Source organism: Argentina anserina, chromosome 3 (assembly GCF_933775445.1).
Source record: "Argentina anserina chromosome 3, drPotAnse1.1, whole genome shotgun sequence".
Classification (NCBI taxonomy): Eukaryota; Viridiplantae; Streptophyta; class Magnoliopsida; order Rosales; family Rosaceae; genus Argentina; species Argentina anserina.
Genome location: NC_065874.1, coordinates 27,884,993 through 27,911,864, shown reverse-complemented (window position 1 = coordinate 27,911,864; position 26,872 = coordinate 27,884,993). Strand labels below are relative to the sequence as shown.

Here is a 26,872-nt window from a genome sequence, read left to right as displayed (position 1 = left end):
TACAATCTTTGTGAACTTCTCTGATTCTATCTCCGTATATGACTTGGCTCAAGGGTGACGTGCACTTGATCTTGAGAATTTGAGTTTGATTTGGATTTGGATTTGGTGGCTTGACGATTCTTCGTGGATTTGATGATCTTCGTGGACTTGAGAGACTTCGGAATTTGTCGAGAGTGATCTTGCTCAAGTGATTTTCTCTCTTCTTCTCAAGTCAAAAATCCTCCCTCTTTTCATGTTGAAAGGGGTATATATAGTGTCAAAGTTTCTATTTTTTTAGAATATTTTAATTACACTAAATTAATAAATTTCTTTAATTGTATAATTAAATCAATATGTAGATTAATTTAAAATTAGTTATTTTCATAAATAAATTAAACAAAAAATAATTGACTTGATTATAACCGTTAAAGAATTTATTAATTTAATCAATTGCCCAATTACCATTTCGAATCGTCAATGACATTCAATTTTCCGATTTAAGTCGAAATCACGTAGCTTCGATTACGATCATCCGTTTATGTGCTGACACGAGTTTTATTCGGATCTGCACCGACTTTGTTGACTTTTGCGCCACGTGTGCTATTTTGTCGGGCTCTTGGTCGATTTAATCATTTAATAAAGATGATTTACTTCATTAAATTTCATGTGTCTACACTTTCAAAGTTCAACGTGACAGCCACAATGATCAGTTTGAAGATTCAAAGATGTTAAAAAAAAACATAGTTCATTCATACTGATCTTTTTATCAATGACCGCAAAGCTGGATCCACTTTATCTATGGACAACAAATGTGTTGGTATAAGCTTATGCCCGCTATAATCAGCACAATTATCAGCGCACTAAGGCTAATAAATAGCCCAGTCTCGCAATACCAACAGTGAGCCAGCCGCACTAGCTGTGCAATGGGCTGTCTCGCGGCCCAAACCAGTTACGGACACGCCCTCACGCGCATCCTAAAGAAGACTCCAAAGAACACCTTAATTGGAACTTGTCCCCACCGGAAGATAAGTAAACGATCTACCTCAACTCAACAATAAAAGGTCAAACCCTTGACCTCATAAGGTAAGTATACAGAACCCTACACTGTTACTCTGCATAAATTACCATCAACCTAACTTGAGCGTCGGAGAGTTGAAGGTCACGCCACCGTGGTCTCCACTTTGACGACTTGTGCTATTTGTGACAAGAAATGGACAAGGAGTACGGCATACTGCGTCTACAAAGAGTATAGCGTATCACATCAATATAATTCACTACGTTAACAAAATGAATTATCATTTCCATTGTTGATGCATCAGCAGAGAAACCGCGTGGCACCAATTGATGAATAAGAACCATCGCCTTTGATAACTCATTGTTCTTGATGAGGCCTCGAATAAATATATTGTAGGATCGCCTTTGATAACTCATTGTTCTTGATGAGGCCTCGAATAAATATATTGTAGGTACCACCATCTGGAGAGTAGCCTTTCTCTTCCATTTCTTTAAGCAGTGTTTCAGCTTCAGGAACTAGGCCTCCCTTACAAAATCCTCCAATCATGATATTATAAGTCGTAACACTGGGGTGAAGTCCTTTTGATGATAAAGAGCAAAATAGATCCCTTGCAGCTTCTAACTTTTCCAGCTCTGAAAAAATAATCAATAAGAATATTGTATATAATAATATCTGGTTGCAACTTCATGCCTTCCATCTCACGAAGCAACTCTATTGCCATACCAAGTTGTTGGTTTTTACAAAGGCCATCCAGCAAAACAACACATGTCCGAACATTCAGAATTTGGCCGCGTGCTTGCATCCTAGAGAACAACTCTTTCGCATCTTGTATTCTCCCCAATTTACAAAAACCACCCATTAGTGTGGTGCAAGTAATGGTATCAGGAACCAATCTGATAGGAGACATTTCCTCAAATAGCATCACAGCCTCATTGATCTTTTTATTTTTGCAATACCCGTTTATCAATATGTTATAACTTCGAAGATTGACCATGGAGCCCTTGCTTACCATGAGATCAAAGACTTGTATTGCCTCCTCCATCTCTCCTCTCAAGCAGTAACCATCCATAAGAGAATTGTATGTAACTGCATCAGGTTCAATATCTCTTTGGATCATTTGTTGAATCACAGTTTCAGCTTCCCGAACCTTGCCCACTTTACATAGTCCATCTACCAAGACATTGAACGTTCGCACATTTGGAAATATATGTTGACTCACCATTTCTCTCAACAACCTCGTAGCTTGTTCCCACTGGCCTAATTTGCAAACTCCATCAATCATTGAGGTATAGCTGATGACGTCTGCCTTGATACCGTTACTGATCATCTCTAAGAAGAGGTTGAATGCATCAGCGATCAGTGTGTCCTTGCACAGACTGTCAATGATTGTGTTATATACAAATATATCAGGTTTGCAATCAGGAGATAGGTTCCATCTTCCTGAGCAGCTGAATAGCTCCACTAATGTTGCCCTTGATGCACAATCTCTTTATTAGAGTATTGAAAGTAACCACATCGGGTTTACACCCGCTGTACGCCATTTTTCTGAAAATTTCTGTAGCCTCGGCAACTCTATTTTGGAGAAGGAAGCCATTGATCAAAGTGTTGAAGGTGCAGACATCTGGTGGAAGACCAAACTTGAAGAAATTGCCGAAGACAGATAGAGCAGTTCCCATTTGATTCAAACGAGAATGACAGTTAATGGTAATGTTCAGACTAGAATCGCTTGGAGCCATTCGCAGCAGACTCAGTTGTCTATACATAGCAATCACTTCCGAATAACGCTTGGATTTCACGAGTGGAGTCGATAATTGATTGAAACGAGTAATGGAAGGCAGAGGACGCCTGTGAAGCATTTCGTCGAACACCTTCTGGGCATCCTCAACATTACTCACTACATTGTCCACCTTAATAGGTTGGGTGTTTCTAGACTTCCTACTAGGCTTTGAGGGTTAAGAATGAAAGCTGTAGGAGAAATTATCAAGAGGAGTAGAGTGAAGGAGAACAGGAATACCTCTTGTACGTTGTGTTCTGATGCAACCACAATACCGATAGGAATGAGAAACAGCAGCAGAAGAAGAAGCAGTCGGCCTTATCATCTTCATTTGAAATTACCGATCAGCCGGGTTCTAAGAATCAGCAACCTCAACTGGCTCTCTCAGATCTCTCCTCCAATTATATCTTCCAAACAGTGGCGGATCCAGGCGATGTGAACTTTGGGTTTCCAAAAAAAAAACCAACTTCTATTTAAAAAAAAAAGAAGTGAAACAGAGAGGCGAGGCCGCGAGAGCACTGAACCCTTTTCTCAGTTCTCTTTCTTCTCATCTTCTCGACTTCGCCGTCTTCGCGTCTTTTACTCTTCTTCTCATCTTCCAAGCTCGTCGGCCGTCACCACTCCGGCAGTCTGGTCACTCGCCAGTTCGCCAGTCGCCACTCCGCCGAAGCTCCCTATTCATTGGCCTTGCTCTCATTACCAATCTCCGAGAAGGGTAAGCCGCCAAGCTCAGGCTCAATCAGGTTCTTCTTATTTCTGCTAAGTAGTTTTTGACCAGTTGACCCTAAAATAGAATTCAGATGTTCAAATTTGTTTGGCTAGTTTATCAGTGTAGTCAAGAACTCAAGATTAGTGCTTTATTTGTTCATATATGATGAAATACTAGATTGAGATTCTTATCAAGCTTCTCCAATTTCTGTAGCAACTACTTGCTTTCTTTTTCTCTAAACTCAGTTGATGGTTCGCTTGGTTTTCTGGTTAATAAACTAATACGGCGGATGTTCTGTTATGGTTAATTTAGTAAATATCAGCGCTGGAACCTTCTATAGTCCTATGCCATTTGAGGTCTGCAGAAAACTTAAATGAATCACCGTGGTTTTCAACAAACAAAGCTTTTAAACTTTTATTTACATTGAGTACATTCTCTAAAAACAATTACTGTAAAATAAGCAGTAACAATTGTATAATTACTTTAAATATTGCATCGAACAATTGTTAAGTAACTATATAATTTATGATGTATTTTTTCAAGATATCTGATGATGATCACGTTAATTGTGTTAAAAGGCATATATCTAAAGAAATTGATACATGATTTAGTAAAAAGAGTTATCAACAATCAGCATGTTCACATTCACAAGCTTTAGTAAGCACTCCAATTGCTAATGATTTAATTGAAGAATCATCTTCTGAGTCCTTCCTATGTATGTTTGTTATTTTTAATAAATAAATAAAACTAATACCGTCGAACAACCTTTTTTGTCTGTCTAAAGTAGCTCATGTCACATTTCAATTCTGGATTCGTCACTGCTTCCAAATCGTCAACATTCTTAGTACATAACCAAATACAATACTTAAGCTGAGGGTTAATAAAGTACAGAAAGAGAACATGTGACTGTACAAAGGAAAAAGGAAATTAAAACTTTTTCATTTTCTTATTTTTATTTTGAAAACTTATTTTGTCCCGCCAAGAAGAGGAAGACTAGGGTAAAAAAAGAGACTAGCCATTCTTTTTCTATTAGTTAAAAGTTTATCGATAATTTTATAACCTCGATTAATTAATACTTTTTTATCTATAAATGTATAGAGGATTAATTGTACATTATGTGATAGAAAATAAACTAGTGTAATAAAAGTTATTCCACCATAATAGACATTGTAGATTCTAGTGACATCATAGTAGGAAAGCTGATGGACATATGTAATTTACATTATCTAATGAAAACCAATGAAGCAGAAGTCTGGAAATTGGCAAAAGAGAGGCGAAAGCCAGCCAGAAACCTAAAAAGTAGATATCTGGAATACCATAATTACCAATGTACATCGTAATCTGAGCTATCAACTGGTCAGATAGTGCTGTGTAAGATATAGCAACCTTAACCGGCTCTTTCAGATTTCTCAACCCTGAAAAAAAAAAGATAAAAGAGCTACTGAGCCAGAAGCTACACTCACCTCAAAACATGCTTAGTCTTTCTTTGGATTAGGGATGGTCAAGAAACTGCACTCACCTCATCTTTGTCATATTTGTCACCGCTTCGCTGTGTGGATCAAAAAGCACTTCACCAGTGGCTAGCTCAAAGCAAACACAAGCAAATGACAACATATTTGCAGGAGTCGAGTATTTATCTCCAGGAATAACTTTCGGAAATCTGCACTGCCTTCCTTGTCCGTATATCACTTGTTAATTGCTTCTATGTCCAAAAAGCATTTCCAAAATCAACCAATTTGCATTTAAGGTCAGCGGCTGCAAGAAAATTTTTCCTTTTTAAAGGGTCTGGTCTTTTCTGGTCCTTGTTTTCCTGGTGATTGTCTTTTACTTCTTCACTTGTAGCTGATCATCTTTAACCACAGAATTCTTCACTCGTTCTTCCACAGCATTCCCATTTGATTTCACTTCATTAACAAAACTGGCTACACTAGCCACGATGGACTCTGCCTCAGCATCCTCAGAGGTTTCCGCCCCTCCACAACCCTGAGTTGTCTCAGCCTTTTTCCAAATCTTAATTCTACTTCTGATTATTGGCAAAGTTCGAAAGAAAAAACCGTTAGATGATATGCAGCCGGACAACTACCTCCTAGCGCTTAGACGGTTAGGCATTGCCTAATCAAATTCGAATTATCAAATATTTATTTATTTATATACATTTATTTAAATAGTTTAATAGTTAAAAATATATAAAGATGTTAAATATTAATTTTCAAAATAGTCTAAACTCAAAATAACTTAAGTCTAAAGACCATATAAAAATATTAGAACAAAAGGTAAATTATAAAACAAATACAAAACTAAATCTCAAGTTTTTCTTCTCCAAATTTTTCTCTAACTCTTCAGGTATCGGATTCAAACTCAATATATATTTCTCTTTCCTCATCTTCTGTGTCACATCTGAAATAAAATCTCATCAAAAAGTTCTTTGACTTCCACTGTGTTTTTTTTAAATTACACCGATTTTGATCGCCATGTACTGGCTAAAACCCCCTAGGTGGCCGTCAAATTCCTCAAATGTCACATATTGATGAATAGGCAAAAAATATGGTGGTGACCCGCTTCCTAGTACTTAGTTGACGCCTAGGCAGCTGCTTTTTAGAACATTGATTCTTAGTAAGATCCCCATTCGACCTCTTAAAATCTTTCAAAGCCCTAGAAATTGTTGCAACTTTGTTTTTCCATTTGCAACACGCCAACTTCCCAAGATCTTTACTCGGATGAATCGGACCAATCATCGACAAAAGCAACACATACTCTGGCTTCAAATCCCTATTGTATAATCAAAAACTCACGGTTCAAGTAATCAAACTCCACCAAAATATGAAACGCAATCTCTTTCACCATGCATAACGCAGTCTCCCGACTCCCGGTACTCGAAAACCATACACGCAATCTCTTTAAGCAACAAACCTGCAAAAATTATATGACCCATCCACAATCTGAAAATTCTGTGAGAAACCTGATTAGAAAAGACATAGGCTTTTTCAGTATTTTGACATAAATGATATGTAACTAGTAGAAGTGATTGTCAAGATGACAATACTTTAAACCGAAAATACAAGTGGTGGCTATATAAATAAAAAATTTGCAAAACTATTTACACCTTCAGTTTCCTATACAACTTGCATTATCTCAAGAAAAGCGATGAGGCAGAAGTCTGGACGTTGGGCAAAGCAAAAGCCACCCAGAAACCTCAAATTCCAAAACCATGGATTGCAAAATTACCAATCCAATGAAAAGCATGCGACCAATTTTGTCAGTGTGAAAACAGATAGTTAGATACAGAAGAGAAACAGAAATGACAGCATTTTATAGCTAAGCTGGAAGAATCTTCAAATAGCACATAAGTCAAATAGCACATACATGAAGAATCGGGTACACAATGGTTGCCTAAACTTCAACAATTTCAAAGTTCAACGTGACAGCCACAATGATCAGTTTGAAGATTCAAAGATGTAAAAGAAAAAAAATTCTACATAATTCATGCTGATCTTTTTATCAATGGCAACAAAGCTGGATCCACTTTATCTCTGGACAACAAATGAATTATCATTTCCATTGTTGATGCATCTGTGGAGAAACCCCGTGGCACCAATTGATGAATAAGAACCATCGTCTTTGATAACTCATTGATCTTGATGAGCCCTCGAATTAATATATTGTAGGTACCACCATCTGGAGAACAACCTTTCTCTTCCATTTCTTAGAGCAGTGTTTCAGCTTCAGCAACCAGGCCTCCCTTACAAAATCCTCCAATCATTATATTATAAGTCTTAAATGATTTTGTTTTATTCTATATGGTTGTGATAAATGTTTTAATTTTGTTGCAGTATGCATATAGGATACTTGTTACACTTACATAAATTTTTAAGAAAGCTAAAATATTTATTTATGCTTAGTTTATTGTAAGTTATAAAGGGAACGGAATATGTAAAGTTTATTTTGTTAATTTTAGCATTAACCCTCCATTTGTACCTTGTTAAGGTCACTTAGGATTGAATGTGTCTTTTATTAACATTTTAGGGTCAGTCTAACAGACAAAGTTATTCCGAGTTGAGTAATGGGCATGCTATTTTCATTACACTGGTTCAAGATTTACAAAATTGGATCTTAGAGACCCATCGACTGACATACATCTCAGTGATGGAGTCGATTGGGAAAACATTTTTTCGAGGATGTGGCCCCCGTGGTGTCCAACAAATGAGTTATGCCTTGTGATTATCTCTGATTCTAGTTATCCAGCCTTCTGAAACAAATGGATGAGTTTGTGCTAGACGACTGATTTAGGCCGCACGTCCACCTCGCTTTATAACTTAGAAAATAACTTTGTATAAATAGATGTATATAGTTTCAAAAGAAAATAATATTCTAACTTTTAAGTTATATCGGATAAAGCAATACCCTTACTTGTGGCTGTTTCAGTCCATTGCACAGTTAACAAAAATGTGTTTGCTTTATTTGAGTCAATTGAGTCTTAGGATGTCTCTAAAGTCTAGGATAATTATGTCTCTAAATACATAGATGATGGTTTTGCATTCCATAAGAATTGAATTGTAAGTTTCATTGATGATGTGGATTTGGTATGAACATGTGAAATTTGGATTGAATGTAATATGTCATACATGTTTGGTTAGTTTAAGTCGATAACAACCTGTGAGTTTTTGAGCCTATATGTAGTTTTTTCATGAGATGTAATATGAAATTTCGTGGTTGTTCATGAACCTCACTATTTTTTACATATTCAATAACTATGTGTCATAGCTTTTAATGGACTCTAGAATTTACTAAAACTCACTTTTGTGATTATTGAAACTTTTAAGTCATAAAATTGAATGTAACTGCATTAAGTTCAAAGTTCAATATCTCCTTGGATCATTAGTTGAATCACAGTTTCAGCTTCCCGAACCTTGCCCACTTTACATAGTCCATCTACCAAGACATTGAACGTTTGCACATTTGGAAAATGTTGACTTGCCATTTCTTTCAGCAACCTCGTAGCTTGTTCCCACTGGCCTAATTTGCAAACTCCATCAATCAATGAGGTATATGTGATGACATCTGCCTTGATACCCTTACTGATCATCTCCGAGAAGAGGTTGAATGCATCAGCAATTAGCGTCTCATTGCAAAGACTGTTGATGACAATGCTGTAGGTAACTAGGTCAGGCTTGCAATCAGGAGATAGTTCTATCTTCCTGAGCAGTTGAGTAGCTCCACTAGTGTTTCTTTTTGCTGCCCTGATATCTTTTTTATCTCCTTGATTTGGTTTTAGAGTGTTCGAATACAACCTTTTCATGTAATCCAAGTTTTGTGTGCTTGTGTGCGCGTCTCTTGTTGCCGTTTTCGACACGGCTGAGTATGTTAAGCCAAGAATTAGTTGTCTTCTGATTCTTCTTCTTTGCAATGCCGTCTAATCAGTAGGTTTCCAATTGCCAACCAAAGATGAGAAGGCACCGCTTCTACTAAATTAGGTTTTCATATTTTTTTTCCCCTACATTCATTATTCTTCTTATTTGGTCGGGTCAATGCGATTATGGGAGCTGTGTTTGGAACATGGAGGTTAGTGAAGATTCGTTAGACGTGGTGGAGTTAACACTTGACAGCAAACAAGAGTTGTCATACATTAAAAATTAGGGGGTTGAGTTTCTTTGTTTAATTGGTAATTTCTTTTTGTATTTTTTATTGATTTTTTTATATATTTATGTTAATGATATATAACTCACTTTACATTAATTATTGTATTATTACTTGCCACGTTTCGGAAATAAATAGAAAGCAAATGTGAATATGTGATGAATTTGTTCATCCTCTTTTGTAATACAAGTAAAGTACTGGTTGGACTGTGTTCTAAATATCGGATATATCGGCTGATATATCGGTGATATTTAGAAAATGATACGATATCGCCATATCGGTTGAATATATCAGTCAACGGTTAAATATCGGTCAAACTTTGATTTTTTTTTAATTTTTCAATTTTTGTTTAATTTTTTAATATTTATTTCCTCTTTTTAAAAAAACTTATATATATATTTTTTCATTTTTTTCATATATATTTTTAATTTAGATATATTTTAAATATATATGATGAATTTCAAGCCTAAATAATCATTCTTAAATACCTATTTTTATAATTAGGTGTCGTTCGTGTATTTTAATTGTCACAAAATCAAGTATTTATTTTCTTTAGTTTACTTAATACCGTTTTTTTAGTTTATTTGGTATATATTAAAGTATAATTTTATAAATTTTATTGAAAATAAGCAAATCCGATAAAACCGATATATATCGATATATGCCCGATATATCTCTGATATATTGTTTTACCCTTCGACCGATACGATACCGATAAACGATATTTAGACCATTAGGCACACTAGGTTGGTTAATGTCATTTCCCCAAGCATAGTGTGTCTAGCATTACCCCAAAAGGTGTCTAAAGCTCAAAATATGCTTTTCTCATAAGTCATAACTAATTAGAAAACAAATAAGGATAATTTCAATTTACATTTTCTTCTTATCACATGTAGATATTTGATCATGCTGTGCAGCTACTTTAAGAAATTGAGCCGTTATTAGTCCATATAGGATCATTAGTAATCAAAAAAATTGTGTATGTAAGCTGAAATTTAGGTATTGGAAATATTTTTTAGTTATCGTGGTATCTTTATTAGCATTCAGCAAATGATTATATGAAATCATAATACATAATTTATGTAAAAGTAACACAGAAAAGCACATGAAACGTAGCATATTTGAAAGTACATATGAACTTTTACATAATATCTTCAGCGTATGGCATGCATCTTCGCATATAGAATAAACGGCCTAAATTAGAGATAATTATATAAATACACAGTGATCGTTGAGTATAAATACATAACTACATACGAGAAATTCTGAAAATTTTATCAAATACTAAGTTGGGTGCAATTGCTCATCTCTACTACTATAAAACGAACACTCAAAAGATTCACAAAATTGTGAACTGTCAAATCTACTCCTCTATAATTTTATCTTCACACATATATATAACGATAATTATATAAAAATACAAATGTTTCATTGATGTATCTTGTCAAAACTATCATTCGTAGAAAACATAATTACATAAAAATATTGTCTTTTAAAAAAAATTTATTGAAGTTAAGTTTTACAAACCAGTACAATGAAAAACATATGCATTTAAATAAGGGAAAATTATAAGAACAATATACCAACTATTAGTCACTGATAAATTTCAGTATACCAACTTTGAAAACTAACACTTTAGTACATGAAGTTTGAATCCTAACATCATTTCCATATATGCCGTGAACTTTGACGTTAAGCTTGACGTTACAAACAAAACTTTTTTGTTTTTGACACTAGCAATTAATCAACCAATTTTCCAATAAGAACTAGCCTTCAACATGCCAAAACATTTTCACCTAACGATCTCATGTCTACGGTTACTATTTCAAAACATTGACACTAGATAATCTAGGAAATCAATCAGGTTTGGTCTTGATGGATCAAGATCTGCTACTCCAATCTCTCTTTAGAGATAAATGTGTTCGTCGTATGGAGTATTTAGTATCTACACACGTATTTAATTGAGTATTGGTTTGCTTGAATATGCTTCTAATGAAAGCACACTTGTCACTTAGCAGTAGCTTTTTCAATACAAAATGACTGATAATTCTTTAGTTTGGATTCTTTTTTATTGGCTAAAAGGAGCCAACTCTATGACATAAGCCTGATTTTTGCTTGTTTTTGAGCAAAACAAGCTCTGATACCAGTTAGGGTGGATCAAACCGATACTCAAAATATTAAGAGGTTTTTTGTCATCTTGAAGAGTTTTTTGGAGAATTTTATGTCTCTTCGAATATAATAGATTCTTCTTTAGATTTGATAAATAATATCCAAGTATCCCGGGGTGTTTTATAGAAATACCCCTAAAAATTTCTAGCCTTTTCAATTTTTTCTTTTTCTCTTGCAATTCTTTATATATTATTTTCCAAAACGCTAGACAGTCTAGTCATATATAAATTGATTTAATAATTTCAGGTAAAAATAATTGTTTACCTTTGAGTGCAGAGGTTAGAATTCTAGAACATTGTCTATATGTTTTAAATGTTTGAAATCCTTAAGTCCTCAGTGGCAAACTACCGCTTAAGTGTGGATCATGAGTTGGTTTTGTTTATGTTCTTTTGTTTTCAAAAGATTGAAGATGGTCTTGGTTTTGTAGCAGTTTTCTAACCTTTTTCCTAGTTAAGGCAACAATGATTCCACCAAGTTTAAAGTAACTATAGACATAAAGTCGTTAGGTGAAAATGTTTTGACATATTAAATGTTAGTTTTTATTGAAAAATTGGTTGATTAATTGCTAGTGTTAAAAAAATTATTTGTAACGTCAAACATAACGGAAAACTTAACGATATATATGTTAATTAAATGATAGTTTTCAAAATTGATATACTAAAATTATCGGTGACTATGGTATGTCATTCATTAGATTTTCCCTGTAAATAAATGTGTCAATAACTTTCGATGACCATGAAAATCATATATTATTTTTGTTTTTGAACGGCTAAACAGCTCAAATGGCCTTTAGCAAGGGAAGGCCAATCTCTTTTCTCCTCTGACCAAAGTAAATATATCTAATGTTATTCATGTAGGTTGTAACTCATAGGTTACGACTCATTGACTCATGCAGTGAGAAAGGATGACCCCCCTCCACATTTACTTTCTACCTGCTTGGAGTTGCCTCCCCCACTGGTCCTTTAATTTCTGCAACTTATTCATTACTGGTCAGTTACTTTATTTAATAAAACTACTCACCATGGAGAAGAATTTATCAATTCTATTTTCACTTTCACAAGATCTGAGCTCTCCCAAACCTGGCCGGTTTTTTCTTCCTCCTTCACTCATTTCCTCTCAGCAACTTTGACTCTAATTCCCCTTTGTTTTTGTATTTTTTGTAAAATGCAATAAAATAGAATTATAGCATTTGAAGGCTGTCAGTCTCCATCTGGGTGTTGTCATCTAGTTCATCCCAGCTTGTGCTCTGCAATATTTCAGCCCAAATTAACTGTTGTCCTCTCAATCCCACAATAAACAAACAAAACCACTCTAAAAAGGGTCCTCCGAGATTGGCTCTGCTCTGTGTCTCTGTGCTCTGGGATTCACACATATCTCACAACTAAAGCTCATTTGATCTCAAAAGGTGACATCTTTTCACTTCTTCAATCACTTCTCTTCCTGGGTTTTTGCTTAGATTTTGTTTTTGTTTTTTTTATAAGTAGAAACTTGTGTTCTGTTCTGCATAAAGAACCCAGATTTCAATAAAGTTCCTATCTTTATGATGATGGGTAGTAGAAAGTATAATATTTGCATCTGGGTTTTGTCAATCTTGAGTTTGGGTTGCTTCTGTAGTGGGTTTACTTCTGTAGACAATTACTTCATAGACTGTGGTTCAACGTCTAATACTTCAGTTGGTAGCCGTGTTTATCTATCTGATAAGTTGGCTTTGAAGTTCCTTTCAACTCCCAAAGAAGTTCTTGTCACTAGTCCTTTGAAATCAATCACTTCCTTTGATGACTCACCGCTGTATCCGACAGCAAGAGTCTTTACTGAATCTTCAAAATTCACCTTTCCGATAAGCCAGACCGGTAGGCACTGGATCCGCCTCTATTTCTACCCATTTGTTTCGGGCAGTTATGATCTCAGCAAGGCCACATTCTCTGTTTCCACACAAACATTTGGCCTGCTTAGTGATTTCAGTGTTCGGAACTCTTCTTTAATGAAAGAGTTTTCGGTGGATGTGACTTCGAATAGCCTTGTTGTCACTTTGGCCCCTTCTAGTGGTTCATTTGCATTCTTGAATGCCATAGAAGTTGTTTCGGTCCCAGATGATCTCATTGCCGATGAAGCCAGCACCACTCCTGGAAAATTCCAAGGTTTGATGAAGCAGGCACTGGAGACAACTTGGAGGGTGAATATGGGTGGACCAATGGTGTCTTTTGAGAATGATACCCTGTGGAGAACATGGGTTCCTGATCAAGCCTATCTACTGAACAAGAACTTGGCCAAAGATGTGTCAAATGTTGCAGCTGTTGAGTATGCCGACGGTTTGGCAACTGCAGAGACAGCTCCTAGAACTGTTTATGGTACTCTCACAGAGATGAACTCAGCTGATGATCCCAACAGCAATTTCAATGTGACCTGGGAGTTTGCAGTGGATTCTGGATATCAATATCTTGTCCGGTTTCACTTTTGCGACATTGTAAGTAAAGCTCTAAATCAGCTTTACTTCAATGTGTATGTTGACTCTGTGAATGTTGCGCCGGAGTTTGATCTGAGTACTGTAACAGTTAACCTGTTGGCCGCACCATATTACATGGATTATGTTACAACACCAGTTGTCAGGAATACAATTCATATCAGTATTGGTCCTTCTTCTGTAAATAAAGCTTATCCCAATGCCATTCTAAATGGGCTTGAGATTTTGAAAATGAACAATTCAGATGGCCACCTCAATGGAGCAAGCAGTGCAGTTACTTCAAGTTCCGGCTCAAAGAGTAATGTCGGAGTTATAGTGGGTGCCACTGTTGGATCACTTGTTGCAGTGGTTTTGGCTGCTATTCTCTTTATTCTGTGCAGAAGAAGGAAAGATAAGGCGAACCAGGGGCATTCTAAGACATGGGTTCCTTTCTCCATGAATGGAACCAATTCTCACACCATGGGAAGCAAGTACTCATACGGTACAACTGCTAGTGCTCCTTCCAACTACCAGTATCGCTTTCCTTTTGGGGTGGTTCAGGAGGCTACCAACAACTTTGACGAGAGTTGGGTTATTGGAATTGGTGGTTTTGGAAAGGTTTACAAAGGAGAATTTAATGATGGAACTAAAGTAGCTGTCAAGAGAGGAAATCCACGGTCTCAACAGGGGCTTGCAGAGTTCAGGACAGAAATTGAGATGCTTTCTCAATTTCGTCATCGCCATCTTGTGTCATTGATAGGGTATTGTGATGACAAGAGTGAGATGATTCTGATATACGAATATATGGAGAATGGGACGCTGAAGAGTCATCTCTATGGCTCTGGTCTACCCAGCTTAAGCTGGAAGGCAAGACTTGAAATATGCATTGGATCAGCTAGAGGACTTCACTACCTTCACACTGGTGATGCAAAAGCAGTTATTCATCGTGATGTGAAGTCTGCAAATATTTTGCTTGATGAAAACCTCATGGCCAAGGTTGCTGATTTTGGGCTTTCGAAGACTGGTCCAGAGCTCGATCAGACCCATGTGAGTACTGCAGTGAAAGGGAGTTTTGGATACCTTGATCCTGAATATTTTAGAAGGCAACAACTGACAGAGAAATCAGATGTGTATTCATTTGGTGTGGTTTTGTTTGAGGTTCTTTGTGCAAGACCTGTCATAGATCCATCACTCCCAAGGGAAATGGTGAACTTGGCTGAGTGGGCGATGAAATGGCAGAAGAAAGGGCAGTTGGAGCAAATCATAGATCCTACACTTGCAGGAAAAATAAGACCAGATTCTCTCAGAAAATTTGCAGAAACCGCAGAGAAATGCTTGGCTGACTATGGTGTTGACAGGCCCTCAATGGGTGATGTGCTGTGGAATCTGGAGTATGCTCTGCAACTTCAAGAGGCTTTAGTTCAAGGGGACCCTGAAGATAACAGCACCAATATGATCGGTGAACTATCTCCGCAAGTCAATAATTTCAATCACATCGACACAGCCACTTCTCCCGGACAGTTTGAAGTCTCCAGCGTAGATGATCTTTCAGGTGTTTCCATGAGTAGAGTATTCTCACAGCTGGTAAAGTCCGAGGGTAGGTAACTGTTCTTCTGAGGTAGACTGGATTCCACGAGATTTAGCTTCTCTTCTGATAAACTTTCCCGGATTAAACCTCATGAAGCATTCTGAGTTTCCGTTTTGTACAGAAGGGGTGGTGGTCTAAGTGTGTTTTCAGCAAATTCATACGGATTCTGTATTTCTTATTAAATTTGCACACAATGTGAAGCATACATTCTAGAGTGGGATAGTAGTTCCATACTTCCATGCACATTGTTCTCTCAACCCTGCCGCCTGTTGTCTACGTCATGCGAGGTGATTGCGAACAGAAGATATTACTGGTACAAGGGTACAAGGTTACTCTTTCATTTTCTGGTTTATTTCATTAATAGCTTTTAAGTTTTACTTCAGTAGACACTCTCTGTATAAGGGTGCAAGATTTGTAATAATTAGATAGTATCTATTTTTCCTGGCTTTGAACCTTTTCCTATTTACGCTTATACAACAAACAATTTATAAGAAATTCAAATTTTCCTCTCGAGCAACTACGGTTCTTTCACACGAATGTTTACAGTATTGTCAATACTTCGAGGAGATGCTTGTGTTCGTTCAAAGATGCATACAGAATAGCTGTAGAAAAGAACATGTATGTAGCAAAGAACTTCACAAAAATAGTTTGAAAAAAAGAAAAATTGGCCCATACAGGTCTCGAACCTGTGACCTTCGCGTTATTAGCACGACGCTCTAACCAGCTGAGCTAATAGGCCACTTTTGATGTGTCATGACAATCAATAGAACTTAGAACTTAATTGATGAGCTACTTTATTTCTTTCCGAGAAATGATAGATGGTCCAAGTGTCCAACCATTATTCACCAATGTTTCGTTACTTTACTATTGAATCATTCACCTGATTTTCTCAGACTTCAATATGACACGGAGCACTGCTTACTCTTGCTATTGCTTAAAGAGAGGTTTGCCCAATCTTGACCCTTCTACTCTCGTTGCTCTCTCGCAACTCGGCCTCGTTCCATTCCGGTGGCGGATTCTGGAGTCAAATTGAGAGATGATTTAAGTTCTAATTTATAAACCGAACAAGAAGCAAATAATGAGAATATCGACGATATTTGAAAATCATAAGTAATTTTTTTTCGAACACTCTGTTTGGCTGAAGTTCTGATATTATCTGATCTTAGTTTAATAATTTATAATTATTGAAAAATAATACTTATATTTACTAACAATGTGACATAATGCTGTAATCAAAAGTGATAAATGCACGTACATAACCAATCAATTCGATATGCACATTTTTTTTAAGTGGAAGTATCCCCATGATGTGGAAAATCTTCTTTTTTTTTTTACATATTCAACAGTAGAGAAGAGAGCATGCGGTGGAAGTTATCTGAAATATAAAAAAATTCTCTCTCCATCTCTACAATTTGTCAACCAAAAAAAAATTCATGTGTTTTTACGTGTATTTTGATTGACAAACTCTGTTTTAATTATAATGTACTAGATATATCTCTCTCCATCTCTCTCTTGCGATCTCCCTCAGCACCTGGCATCTAGTCATGGCACTTTCTCTCACATCAAATTAAGATCAGGGGTCTAATATATATATGAAATCAAGAATAATTAATCAATCACACTTTCCCAGCCACTTTGATTACGAAACATTGATACAATAATGAAATCTACATGACCTTTGTGACTATATAAGTAAAACCCAGAAAAAAAGTAAAATAATAAATTTGAAAGTTGATGTCTCAGGTATAGGTATGAACCTGGGCAATTGAAATCATTGTTCCATTGCATTAGTTTTAATAATTGCAAATATTCATATGTGGAAATGATTGACCATAGTAAAAAAAAACTATGGTTAGAAAAAATGACATGTGTCTATAGAATTTTTAGAATAAAATGGTGGATATTTTGGTGGACATTTTTGGGTAGTCGGCAAATTTGTTTCTCATTCACTTCTTTAATTTATAAATACAAATTTAGTGAATGAAGTGCAATTTACTAAGGTGGTTCACTAGGTTGTATAGGTGAGGAAGCTAACTATGATCGGGTAAGATTGACAGGGAAAACATATCGCACTTCATACATGATTTTCTCGCATAAACAAAGTGCAGGCCAATCTTGAATAGGGATGACAATATTATCCATCGGGTAGGGTATTTATGGGTATTCGATCTTAATGAGGCTGTGTAATGGGTAAGAACGGGGAATAGATATGAAGATTCTCTATATTCGAAATATGAAATCGGATAACGGGTGGGGATGGTATTTTGATCCCCATTCTCATCCCCACCCAATAAAAATAAAATATATATATTTTTAATATTAATTAATCAATTAATATTTATGTAAATAAAAACATTTAATAGTTATTATTTTATTTTGAACTAGACTTGTATTGGTTTAAGTTGGATTAATGTAAAAAAAACTAATTTCATCATGATATTTAATTTCATTTTAGATTTTTACGTTTTTTCTATACTTCATATAAATTTTTATGTAATATAACAAAATATCATTAACGGGTATTGAGACGGGTATGAGAAATTGATCCCAGCGGATATGGGAACAGGAAATACACATTATTTTCTAACAGAAATTAGAACGAATATGGAACATAATTAAAATTGAATATGAATATGATATTTCGATTCCCGCAGCCCCATTGTCATCCCTCATCTTGAATAATAATTAATAAGGAAATGTAGTTCAATCCCGGCAAAACCAAACTCAAAAAGTCGACGACCGGGGTCGCCAGATGGGCCATTAATTTAGTCAGAGATTCCACATCAAGGAAACCACGAAAACCCAAAAAGCACAGAATCACACTATTAAACAATAACTTTCATCATGGCCCACTTCTCCTGGCCTCTCCCCCTCCACCCCCGTACGTGGCGCGTCCTCATCGGCTGCTCAATATGCATTCTCGTTACGCCCACGTAAGACACCCCTTGAATCGCTCACTCTTCTCAATCACAACAAACAAGTCCCAGAAATCAAACAAAATCACAAAAATCCACCACCTACTCGGATCGCTTCTCAATCTAAATCACAATCTGCTTCTTCTCGCTGCGTATAATACCGGTAAATTATTCGCTCTCTCTCTCTCTCTCTCTATGTCTCTTCGGTTAATTTTCCGTGATCGTTTTTCTCTCAGTCACACTAATTTTCAGGTAATGTAACCGTCGGAATACTTTAACGATTCAATTATGGTAAAAGAATCAGAGAAACAGGCGGCCAAAACGGAGTCGTTTCCGGCGTGGTCCAAGGACGTGAAGGAATGCGAGGAGGAATTCAAGGTCCGCCGCGACTCCGGCCTCTCGCCGGAGGAAGTCGAGAAGCGCCGGGAGCTCTACGGATGGAACGAACTCGAGAAGCACGAGGATCAGTCCATCCTGAAGCTCTTGTTGGACCAGCTCAACGACACGCTCGTCCGGATTCTGCTCTTCGCGGCGGTCATCTCCTTCATTCTGGCCTGGTACGAAGGCGAGGAGACAGGCGAGGTCGACGTCACGGCGTTCGTCGAGCCGTTGGTGATCTTCCTGATCCTGATCGTGAACGCGATCGTCGGAATCTGGCAGGAGAGCAACGCCGAGAAGGCGCTGGAGGCGCTGAAGGAGATTCAGTCGGAGACGGCGGCGGTGGTGCGTGGCGGGAAGAAGGTGCCGAATTTGGCGGCGAAGGAGCTTGTTCCCGGCGACATTGTGGAGCTGAGAGTAGGAGATAAGGTTCCGGCTGATCTGAGGGTTTTGAGCCTGGTGAGCTCGACGGTGAGGGTGGAGCAGGGCTCTCTGACCGGTGAGAGTGAGGCGGTTAGCAAGACGGCGAAGGCGGTGGCGGAGAATGCGGATATTCAGGGGAAGAAGTGTATGGTTTTCGCGGGAACTACGGTTGTGAATGGGAACTGCGTGTGTTTGGTGACAAGGATTGGGATGAAGACGGAGATAGGGCAAGTGCATTCTCAGATTCAGGAGGCTTCACAATGCGAGGAGGAGACGCCATTGAAGAAGAAGCTGAATGAGTTTGGGGAGATTTTGACAGCTATAATCGGAGTGATTTGCGCTTTGGTTTGGTTGATCAACCTCAAGTACTTCCTCAGCTGGGAAATGGTGGATGGCTGGCCGACCAATTTCGCCTTTTCGTTCGAGAGGTGTACTTATTACTTCAAGATTGCTGTGGCATTGGCTGTGGCGGCGATTCCAGAAGGCTTGCCTGCAGTGATCACCACCTGTTTGGCGCTTGGGACGAGGAAGATGGCGCAGAAGAATGCACTTGTTAGGAAGCTGCCGAGTGTGGAGACTCTTGGTTGTACTACTGTGATTTGTTCTGATAAGACGGGGACTCTGACTACTAATCAGATGGCGGTGGCGAAGCTTGTGGCTATTGGTAATAGGCCTGGGACTCTTCGATCGTTTGATGTCGAGGGAACCACGTACGATCCTTCTGATGGGAAAATACCTGACTGGCCGCCGGCTGGTCATATGGATTCGAATGTTCAAATGATTGCGAAGATCTCTGCTTTGTGTAATGATGCTGGTGTTGAATTGTCAGGGTCTCATTATGTTGCCAGTGGAATGCCTACAGAAGCAGCCTTGAAGGTGATATGGCACTATTTGAAGGGTATTCCTGATTTTTATGCTTTGGAAGTTTGCATAGTTCACACAACATATTATCAGTCGATAGTTGTTCTTTACCAGTGCTTGGAATATATGAAAGTGCCATGCATACTGCAGCATATAATGACATATTGCTACTAATTAATTAACCACTACCATCCTGAGGTTGCTAAAGAAATTTGTATGTGCTCATTCTGGTGCTAAACTTTGTGGGTTTTGTTTTTCTTCAGGTTCTGGTTGAGAAGATGGGATTTCCTGAATCACTCAATACTACTGGTTCTAAGGATACACTGCGTAAGTAAACAACCCTTGAATCATCTCTTGTTTCATGATCTTCTGTGGGACTAATTCTTTTTCTTATATAATTATCACATTGTAGGTTGTTGTACACATTGGAAGGAAATTGATAAGCGGATTGCAACACTTGAGTTTGACCGTGACCGCAAATCCATGGGTGTAATCGTGAATACTGGCGCAGGGAAGAACTCTCTTTACGTCAAGGTACATTGCTCATTGATCATAGCTATTGGATTCTTTGATTGGCGATGCACTTAATAGGAAATTATTGTATTTACAACTTACAAGTACAATTTTGCCTCATGAGGAGTGTTAGGGCGGCATAATATAGCGTTAAATCTGGCGATGCAATCATACATGACATGTCATGTCACATTGTCACATCAATAATTAAAATTATATAAAAATATCATTTTAAATTAAAAGACAATCATATCTTTGTTAATTTAACGGTTCTAAATCATTATAAACATATTATTTTTTTATCATTTTTTATTTTTCATCACAATAATACTTCTAAAATACAATTTAAAAAATTGAAATTTATGAAAATATGCTTCAAATATGTGTGTGCATGCCCGAAATATATATATATATAGTCCCTATCCAGAGTGAAGGTTCATTCTGAAGTTTCAGAGTGAAGTTCCAATTTTGACACACTTTTCGATCAAATTTTTTCACCATAAGTGATTCAATATTTAGATATGCTATTCAAGATCATCTCTACAAAGTTTCATCCAATTTGACAATGATTTGAGCTTTCAAAATTGAGATTTACACGAACGATTCACGTTGAACAGTTTTAATTCATTCATTGATTTAATCTAATTTCAATACCTTAACGATGTACGAATTAGATGAAATTTTGTAGAGATGATCTTGAATAGCATACCTAAATATTGAATCACTTATGGTGAAAAAATTTGATCGAAAAGTGTGTCAAAATTGGAACTTCACTCTGAAACTTCAGAGTGAACCTTCACTCTGGATAGAGACTGTATATATATATATATGCACAAAATATATTTATTTTTAAATTTCAAATGATGTAATGTAACTATAACATTTATATTTAGATGAAAACTTTTGGTAAGATTCTTTTGATTTTTTTTTCTGAAAGGGAATATTCTTTTGTTATGGTATAATCGATTTAAGGGGATATGTAAGGTAACAAATGTTATTTTTCCTAGAGTATACATATCTTAATTAATACCATATTTAATATAATTATGTCGATTGTAATCTTTCTAGTGCAAATATAAAAGATTCATGACTTTCTTATTTAATTAATTTATATTTACGATTAATTAATAGATATAATTAATTAATACAATTATCATATAGACACCCCACACACATATACACACATAGATATATATATATATATATATATATCTATATATTTCAAGCATATTTTGTATATATCGTATTTTTTAATTACATTTTGAAAGCATTTTGAAAAAAATAAATGATATAAAAAAGAACTACAATTTTTTTTATAATAATCTAGTCATTGGATTAACAAGGATATGATTGTCTTTTTATTCAAAAATGACATTTTGTGATTATTATAATTGCTGACGTGACAAGATGACGTGGCATACCGCGGCGCCGAATATGGCGTCATATTATGGCACTAAAACATTTTCATTTGCGTCATATCTAAAGTTGGAGCAGTGCACCATTTCATCCCTTGAGATTTTACTTTTTTCTTATTTCTTACTTAGAAGGATAGAATCACGTATTGTTGATTTCTATTTATACGCCCCAACGCAATAATTTCCTTTTTCTGTTCTTTTATGTGTCTCTTTTCGTTTCTATCTGTTTCACAGGTTCAGGTCAGGTGTTTGTAATTTTCTGGTTCCCCTTCTACATCCTTGTTTTCATATAACGAACCAAATTTTTTTTTTTAAGGATGAACCAAATTTTTTTGTTTCAGCTGGTTTTTCTGTATGACTATTACATCCACTCCACTAAGGTCTATCTCACATGCAACAATAGTATATATTTTTCCCGAGTCTCCCACTGTTATACCAATCTCTCTGTTTTTTTGTTTTTTGTTTTCCTTTTCTGGAACATATGAATATTGACCAAATTTAACTTGATATTCAACATTTGTAGGGTGCAGTTGAAAATGTATTGGAGAGAAGCTCATCCATTCAGTTGGTTGATGGTTCCATTGCCGAATTGGACCAAAATTTTAAGGATCTTATCTTAGGCAGCCTTCATGAGATGTCGACTAGTGCTTTGCGCTGTTTGGGGTTTGCATACAAGGAGGACCTGCCAGAGTTCACAGGGTATAATGGTGATGAAGACCATCCAGCTCATCAGCAGTTACTCAATCCTTCCAACTACTCTTCAATTGAGAGTAAACTTGTTTTTGCTGGCTTTGTTGGGCTAAGAGTGAGTTGTTCCTGGCTTTTGTCTTTCTTCAGTAATCTGTTACAATTTAGGCATTTCCTTTCCATATCTTGTGCTTTTAAAACTTATTATTGTTCTCACAACTGACACATACAATTGTAAATTCTTAAAGGATCCTCCACGAAAAGAAGTCCGCCAAGCAATTGAGGACTGCAAAACTGCTGGAATCCGTGTTATGGTTATCACAGGAGATAACAAGGATACAGCTGAAGCTATTTGCCGCGAAATAGGTGTATTTGGACCTTCTGAAAATATCAGTTCTAGAAGCTTAACAGGGAAAGATTTTATACATCACCCTGATCAGAAAACTCATTTGAGACAAAGTGGAGGCCTTTTGTTTTCTAGAGCTGAACCAAGGCATAAACAAGAGATAGTGAGGTTGTTAAAGGAGGATGGTGAAGTGGTTGCTATGACTGGTGATGGAGTGAATGATGCGCCTGCCTTGAAGTTGGCTGACATTGGGATTGCCATGGGCATTGCTGGGACAGAGGTACTTGATTGATGTTTCGTCTTTCATTTTCCTTTTTCATCCCCATTTATTCCGGTCTGATCATGAGGTTTGTTGAACATGATCATGAGGGAGCCCAAGTTTGTATCTGCACTCATTCTATTTATGTTCATCACAAAAGATTATCCTGCCACCAATGCCTGGTTACAATTTCTAACACCTTGTGAAGTTGTCATGTTCGTCATTTGAAAGCCATTTGAGTGGACTGTTCCGCATCTTGTCTCCTTATGTGCTTATTACTTGGTCTTAATAATATATTTTTAGCATGGAATCCTACATCTTCAGATGTTATAATGCCGCTCAATTTGCGTGATGCCTGGTCTACTGTCACAGGTTGCAAAGGAAGCCTCTGATATGGTATTAGCAGATGACAATTTCAGCACCATAGTTTCTGCTGTTGGACAAGGCAGATCTATTTACAACAACATGAAAGCTTTTATCCGGTTTGATTCATCTCTAAAAAAATTACTTCTTTTTTCAAAGATAAATGTAATTTCTCCTGTCTGATCTAGTCTTATCTGGGATTAAGTCTGTATTCCTTGATTTTTGGAAACTGCAGTTACTATTGTCTTCTCTAATTTCCTATCCAAAATGCAGGTACATGATTTCATCAAACATTGGCGAAGTCGCCTCCATATTTCTAACAGCTGCCCTGGGAATTCCAGAAGGCATGATTCCAGTTCAGCTTCTCTGGGTCAATCTGGTTACTGATGGACCCCCTGCAACGGCTTTGGGATTCAATCCTCCGGACAAAGATATTATGGAGAAGCCCCCTAGAAGAAGCAACGACTCATTGATCACTGCTTGGATTCTATTCCGTTATCTGGTACAAGAACTATTTATATCTCCCCATCAAAAACATTTCAGATAAATTTGTTTTCTTCTACTTTATAAGTCAGTTTCTCATCAGACCCTGCTGTCCTTTTGGAACTTTTACAGGTGATTGGAGTCTACGTTGGTGTTGCAACAGTTGGGGTGTTCGTTATCTGGTACACCCATTCCTCATTTTTGGGCATTGACCTCAGCGGAGATGGCCATAGTCTTGTGACCTACAATCAACTTGCAAACTGGCACAAGTGCTCTTCTTGGGAGAGCTTCTCAGCATCCAACTTCACAGCTGGAGCTCAGGTGTTCACTTTCGAGACGGATCCATGTGACTATTTCCTTACCGGCAAGATGAAAGCCTCAACACTCTCCCTCTCAGTCCTGGTTGCCATTGAGATGTTCAACTCCCTCAATGCCCTGTCCGAGGACAGTAGCCTCCTGACAATGCCTCCCTGGGTTAATCCATGGCTCCTTCTCGCCATGTCTGTCTCCTTCGGCTCGCACTTCATGATTCTCTACGTGCCATTCCTTGCTCAAGTGTTCGGCGTTGTCCCCCTTAGCCTGAACGAATGGTTCTTGGTGTTGGCCGTTGCTTCTCCGGTTGTCTTAATTGATGAGGTGCTCAAGTTTGTGGGAAGATGTACAACTAGCTTGCCAGATTCAGCTGTAGAAAAGTCCAAGCGCAAGACAGAATGAGCAGCAACATATCATGACATTTTTTCAAAAAAAAAAACTAGGATTTGGTTTTCGCCTTAAACGACTACTTAAACTAATAGAACAAATCAACCATAGTGCAATTTTTAGTCCATTGTTCTAATATGATAAGAGACTCCATTCCTGAAAAGATTGCTACAGTGTTCATTCTTACTCTGAGCTTCTGAAATTTTTGAATTTTGGGTTTTCTCTAATCAACTAGGATTCAGAAACTTGCCGGGTGCACGTTTTAAAATCTTGAAGCTCTGAACATGAAGATGTATAACTAACCCATTTCACATTACACTAAACTTCAAGATTTATCATATACATTACAGCCATCCAATATGTTATCATTACGTCAGCACCAATTGCAGTTGGAAAATTTGAATATGGAAATGCAAAGATTGAAGATAACAACATTGTTACTGGGTTTATTCTTACTCTGCCCAAGAGTTTGTAAGAGTTCAGAAAACTTGTTAACTTTAATTCACATTCCGCCGGTAGATTCATCAGAAAGCCAATACCAATTCAAGTTGGAAATTTAATGATAAAGATGCAAAGATTATAGATAACAAAAAGGTACAGGCTTCTCAATTTCTTCAGAAACCGCAATTCAGAGAAGGAATTGCAAATTACAGACACATAAGCCTAAACCAGACTAGTAATTACAAACTGAAACCATAGATTTGAAAGAAACCTAAACCACTAATCACATTACCAAACCAACACCGAATCACAATTACTCTATTCTTGACAGCAAGACTTTCAACCCCAGAAACCCTAACCCCCAAATCCGTAGAGGGTCCTTCCCTGCCTCTTGAGCGCATAGACGACGTCCATGGCAGTAACGGTCTTCCTGCGAGCGTGCTCAGTGTAAGTAACGGCGTCACGGATGACGTTCTCGAGAAAGATCTTGAGGACACCTCTGGTCTCCTCGTAGATGAGGCCGGAGATACGCTTGACACCGCCACGGCGAGCGAGACGGCGGATGGCGGGCTTGGTGATGCCCTGGATGTTATCCCTCAGCACCTTCCTGTGACGCTTTGCTCCTCCTTTGCCCAATCCCTTGCCTCCCTTACCACGGCCTGACATTTTTCACCGGAAAACTTAGAAGAAAAGAGACTCTAAATTTGATTTAGATGGGGAGAGTGGAGTGGAGGGTGAGATTTGTTGTGATGGAAGGGGAGGAGGTTTGTGGGTTTTTATATAGAAGCAGGGGAGGTGTTTGGGACTCTAGCGGGTTAATAGTGGTCGTTGGATGAAAGTGCTTATCGACGGTTGAGACAGTCGATCCGCGTCGTGTGTTGTTATTGGTTGTGAGATTTTGGCTGTTTTGGCGTTCGAGAAGAAACACAAAAAGGTGGGTGATTTTGAACTTCAAATTTGAGTGGGAGTTTTGAAATTTTTGGGGAAAGCGGGGCGCGAGCTGCACGTGCCTGGAGCTAGTGGACTAACCGACTAACGGAAGCACCGGTGAAGTCCTTACCCTTGGTAACTTAATTTCACCCTATTATTTGGTGAAAAAAATTCATTTACCCTTGCACACTTTAGTAGATCCTACTATCAACTTGATTGTATCAAGAATAACAGAGCAATATGACACAACTTTAGATGAAAAATCTAGATAGAACATAACCTAAAAGACTACAATTCACTTTCTTTCTTTTTAGAATGAAAAGATTACAACTCACTTATGATAAGATTTGAAAATCTCCTTGCGGCTATCACAAGAAACAAGCTAGTCGAATAGTCCCAGATTCCCGCCTGACCACTTCATCGGCTCATACGCTAGTTTGGCTGAGTCAGACAGATGCTCATTCCTTGCACCATAACTTACTCTTGCAACCACAAAGTCCCTAGTTGCAGAAGAATGGGCTTCAAATATACAACTTAACAACACTAATGTTGGATTAATCAGCTTATGCAAATTTCGGAGTTGTAACAAATTTTGTTCACAAATAACTCTAACAATCGCTTCCAAAAAAACAAACAGTTATAACCAAGGACAAGCTCCATGAAAGACTTTATTGACTTCCTACAAGTTCTGATTGCAAAACAACTACTTGATCTGTGACATTCCCAACCACGAAACCATTGTTATAAAACAATTGGAGGATAGATGAAATCAAAAGAAGGCAACAGTTGTGATTTGTGAATGGGAATCTGATTACTGCTTTGCAATGGGGAAGAGCATATCTAGGGCTGGA

At 37.3% G+C, this 26,872-nt stretch overlaps 4 protein-coding genes, 1 non-coding gene and 1 pseudogene across 5 annotated transcripts; 2 read left to right on the top strand and 4 right to left on the bottom strand.

Annotated features, from left to right (window-relative positions):
* Positions 1-1,026: 1,026 nt before the first annotated feature.
* Positions 1,027-3,250, bottom strand: LOC126789281 (pentatricopeptide repeat-containing protein At1g12300, mitochondrial-like; annotated as a pseudogene).
* A 5,076-nt stretch (positions 3,251-8,326) lies between these two features.
* Positions 8,327-8,773, bottom strand: LOC126787382 (pentatricopeptide repeat-containing protein At1g12775, mitochondrial-like). The gene has a single exon (XM_050513277.1). It carries the CDS (start codon positions 8,771-8,773, stop codon positions 8,327-8,329), a length of 447 nt encoding a protein of 148 aa, XP_050369234.1.
* A 3,549-nt stretch (positions 8,774-12,322) lies between these two features.
* On the top strand, positions 12,323-15,819 carry LOC126789273 (receptor-like protein kinase HERK 1). Its single transcript, XM_050515398.1, has one exon. It carries the CDS (start codon positions 12,821-12,823, stop codon positions 15,323-15,325), a length of 2,505 nt encoding a protein of 834 aa, XP_050371355.1. The 5' UTR covers positions 12,323-12,820; the 3' UTR covers positions 15,326-15,819.
* A 154-nt stretch (positions 15,820-15,973) lies between these two features.
* On the bottom strand, positions 15,974-16,047 carry TRNAI-AAU (transfer RNA isoleucine (anticodon AAU)). Its single transcript has one exon. It is a non-coding gene; the product is annotated as a tRNA-Ile (tRNA).
* Positions 16,048-18,292: 2,245 nt separating this feature from the next.
* Positions 18,293-24,772, top strand: LOC126789272 (calcium-transporting ATPase 4, endoplasmic reticulum-type-like). Its single transcript, XM_050515397.1, has 9 exons — positions 18,293-18,386; positions 18,476-19,900; positions 20,149-20,212; positions 20,298-20,419; positions 22,337-22,618; positions 22,749-23,126; positions 23,478-23,587; positions 23,742-23,970; positions 24,084-24,772. Exons 2-9 carry the CDS (start codon positions 18,512-18,514, stop codon positions 24,663-24,665), a joined length of 3,156 nt encoding a protein of 1,051 aa, XP_050371354.1. The 5' UTR covers positions 18,293-18,386; positions 18,476-18,511; the 3' UTR covers positions 24,666-24,772.
* A 420-nt stretch (positions 24,773-25,192) lies between these two features.
* LOC126789292 (histone H4) lies at positions 25,193-25,818 on the bottom strand. Its single transcript, XM_050515422.1, has one exon. It carries the CDS (start codon positions 25,755-25,757, stop codon positions 25,446-25,448), a length of 312 nt encoding a protein of 103 aa, XP_050371379.1. The 5' UTR covers positions 25,758-25,818; the 3' UTR covers positions 25,193-25,445.
* Positions 25,819-26,872: the final 1,054 nt, after the last annotated feature.

Coding starts and splice junctions, on each gene's coding strand:
- LOC126787382 (XM_050513277.1), bottom strand. CDS start 8,773: ATGAAAAGGTTGTATTCGAACACTCTAAAACCAAATCAAGGAGATAAA.
- LOC126789273 (XM_050515398.1), top strand. CDS start 12,821: ATGATGATGGGTAGTAGAAAGTATAATATTTGCATCTGGGTTTTGTCA.
- LOC126789272 (XM_050515397.1), top strand. CDS start 18,512: ATGGTAAAAGAATCAGAGAAACAGGCGGCCAAAACGGAGTCGTTTCCG. Junction 23,127..23,477: donor TGGGCATTGCTGGGACAGAG/GTACTTGATTGA, acceptor CTACTGTCACAG/GTTGCAAAGGAAGCCTCTGA. Junction 23,971..24,083: donor GGATTCTATTCCGTTATCTG/GTACAAGAACTA, acceptor GAACTTTTACAG/GTGATTGGAGTCTACGTTGG.
- LOC126789292 (XM_050515422.1), bottom strand. CDS start 25,757: ATGTCAGGCCGTGGTAAGGGAGGCAAGGGATTGGGCAAAGGAGGAGCA.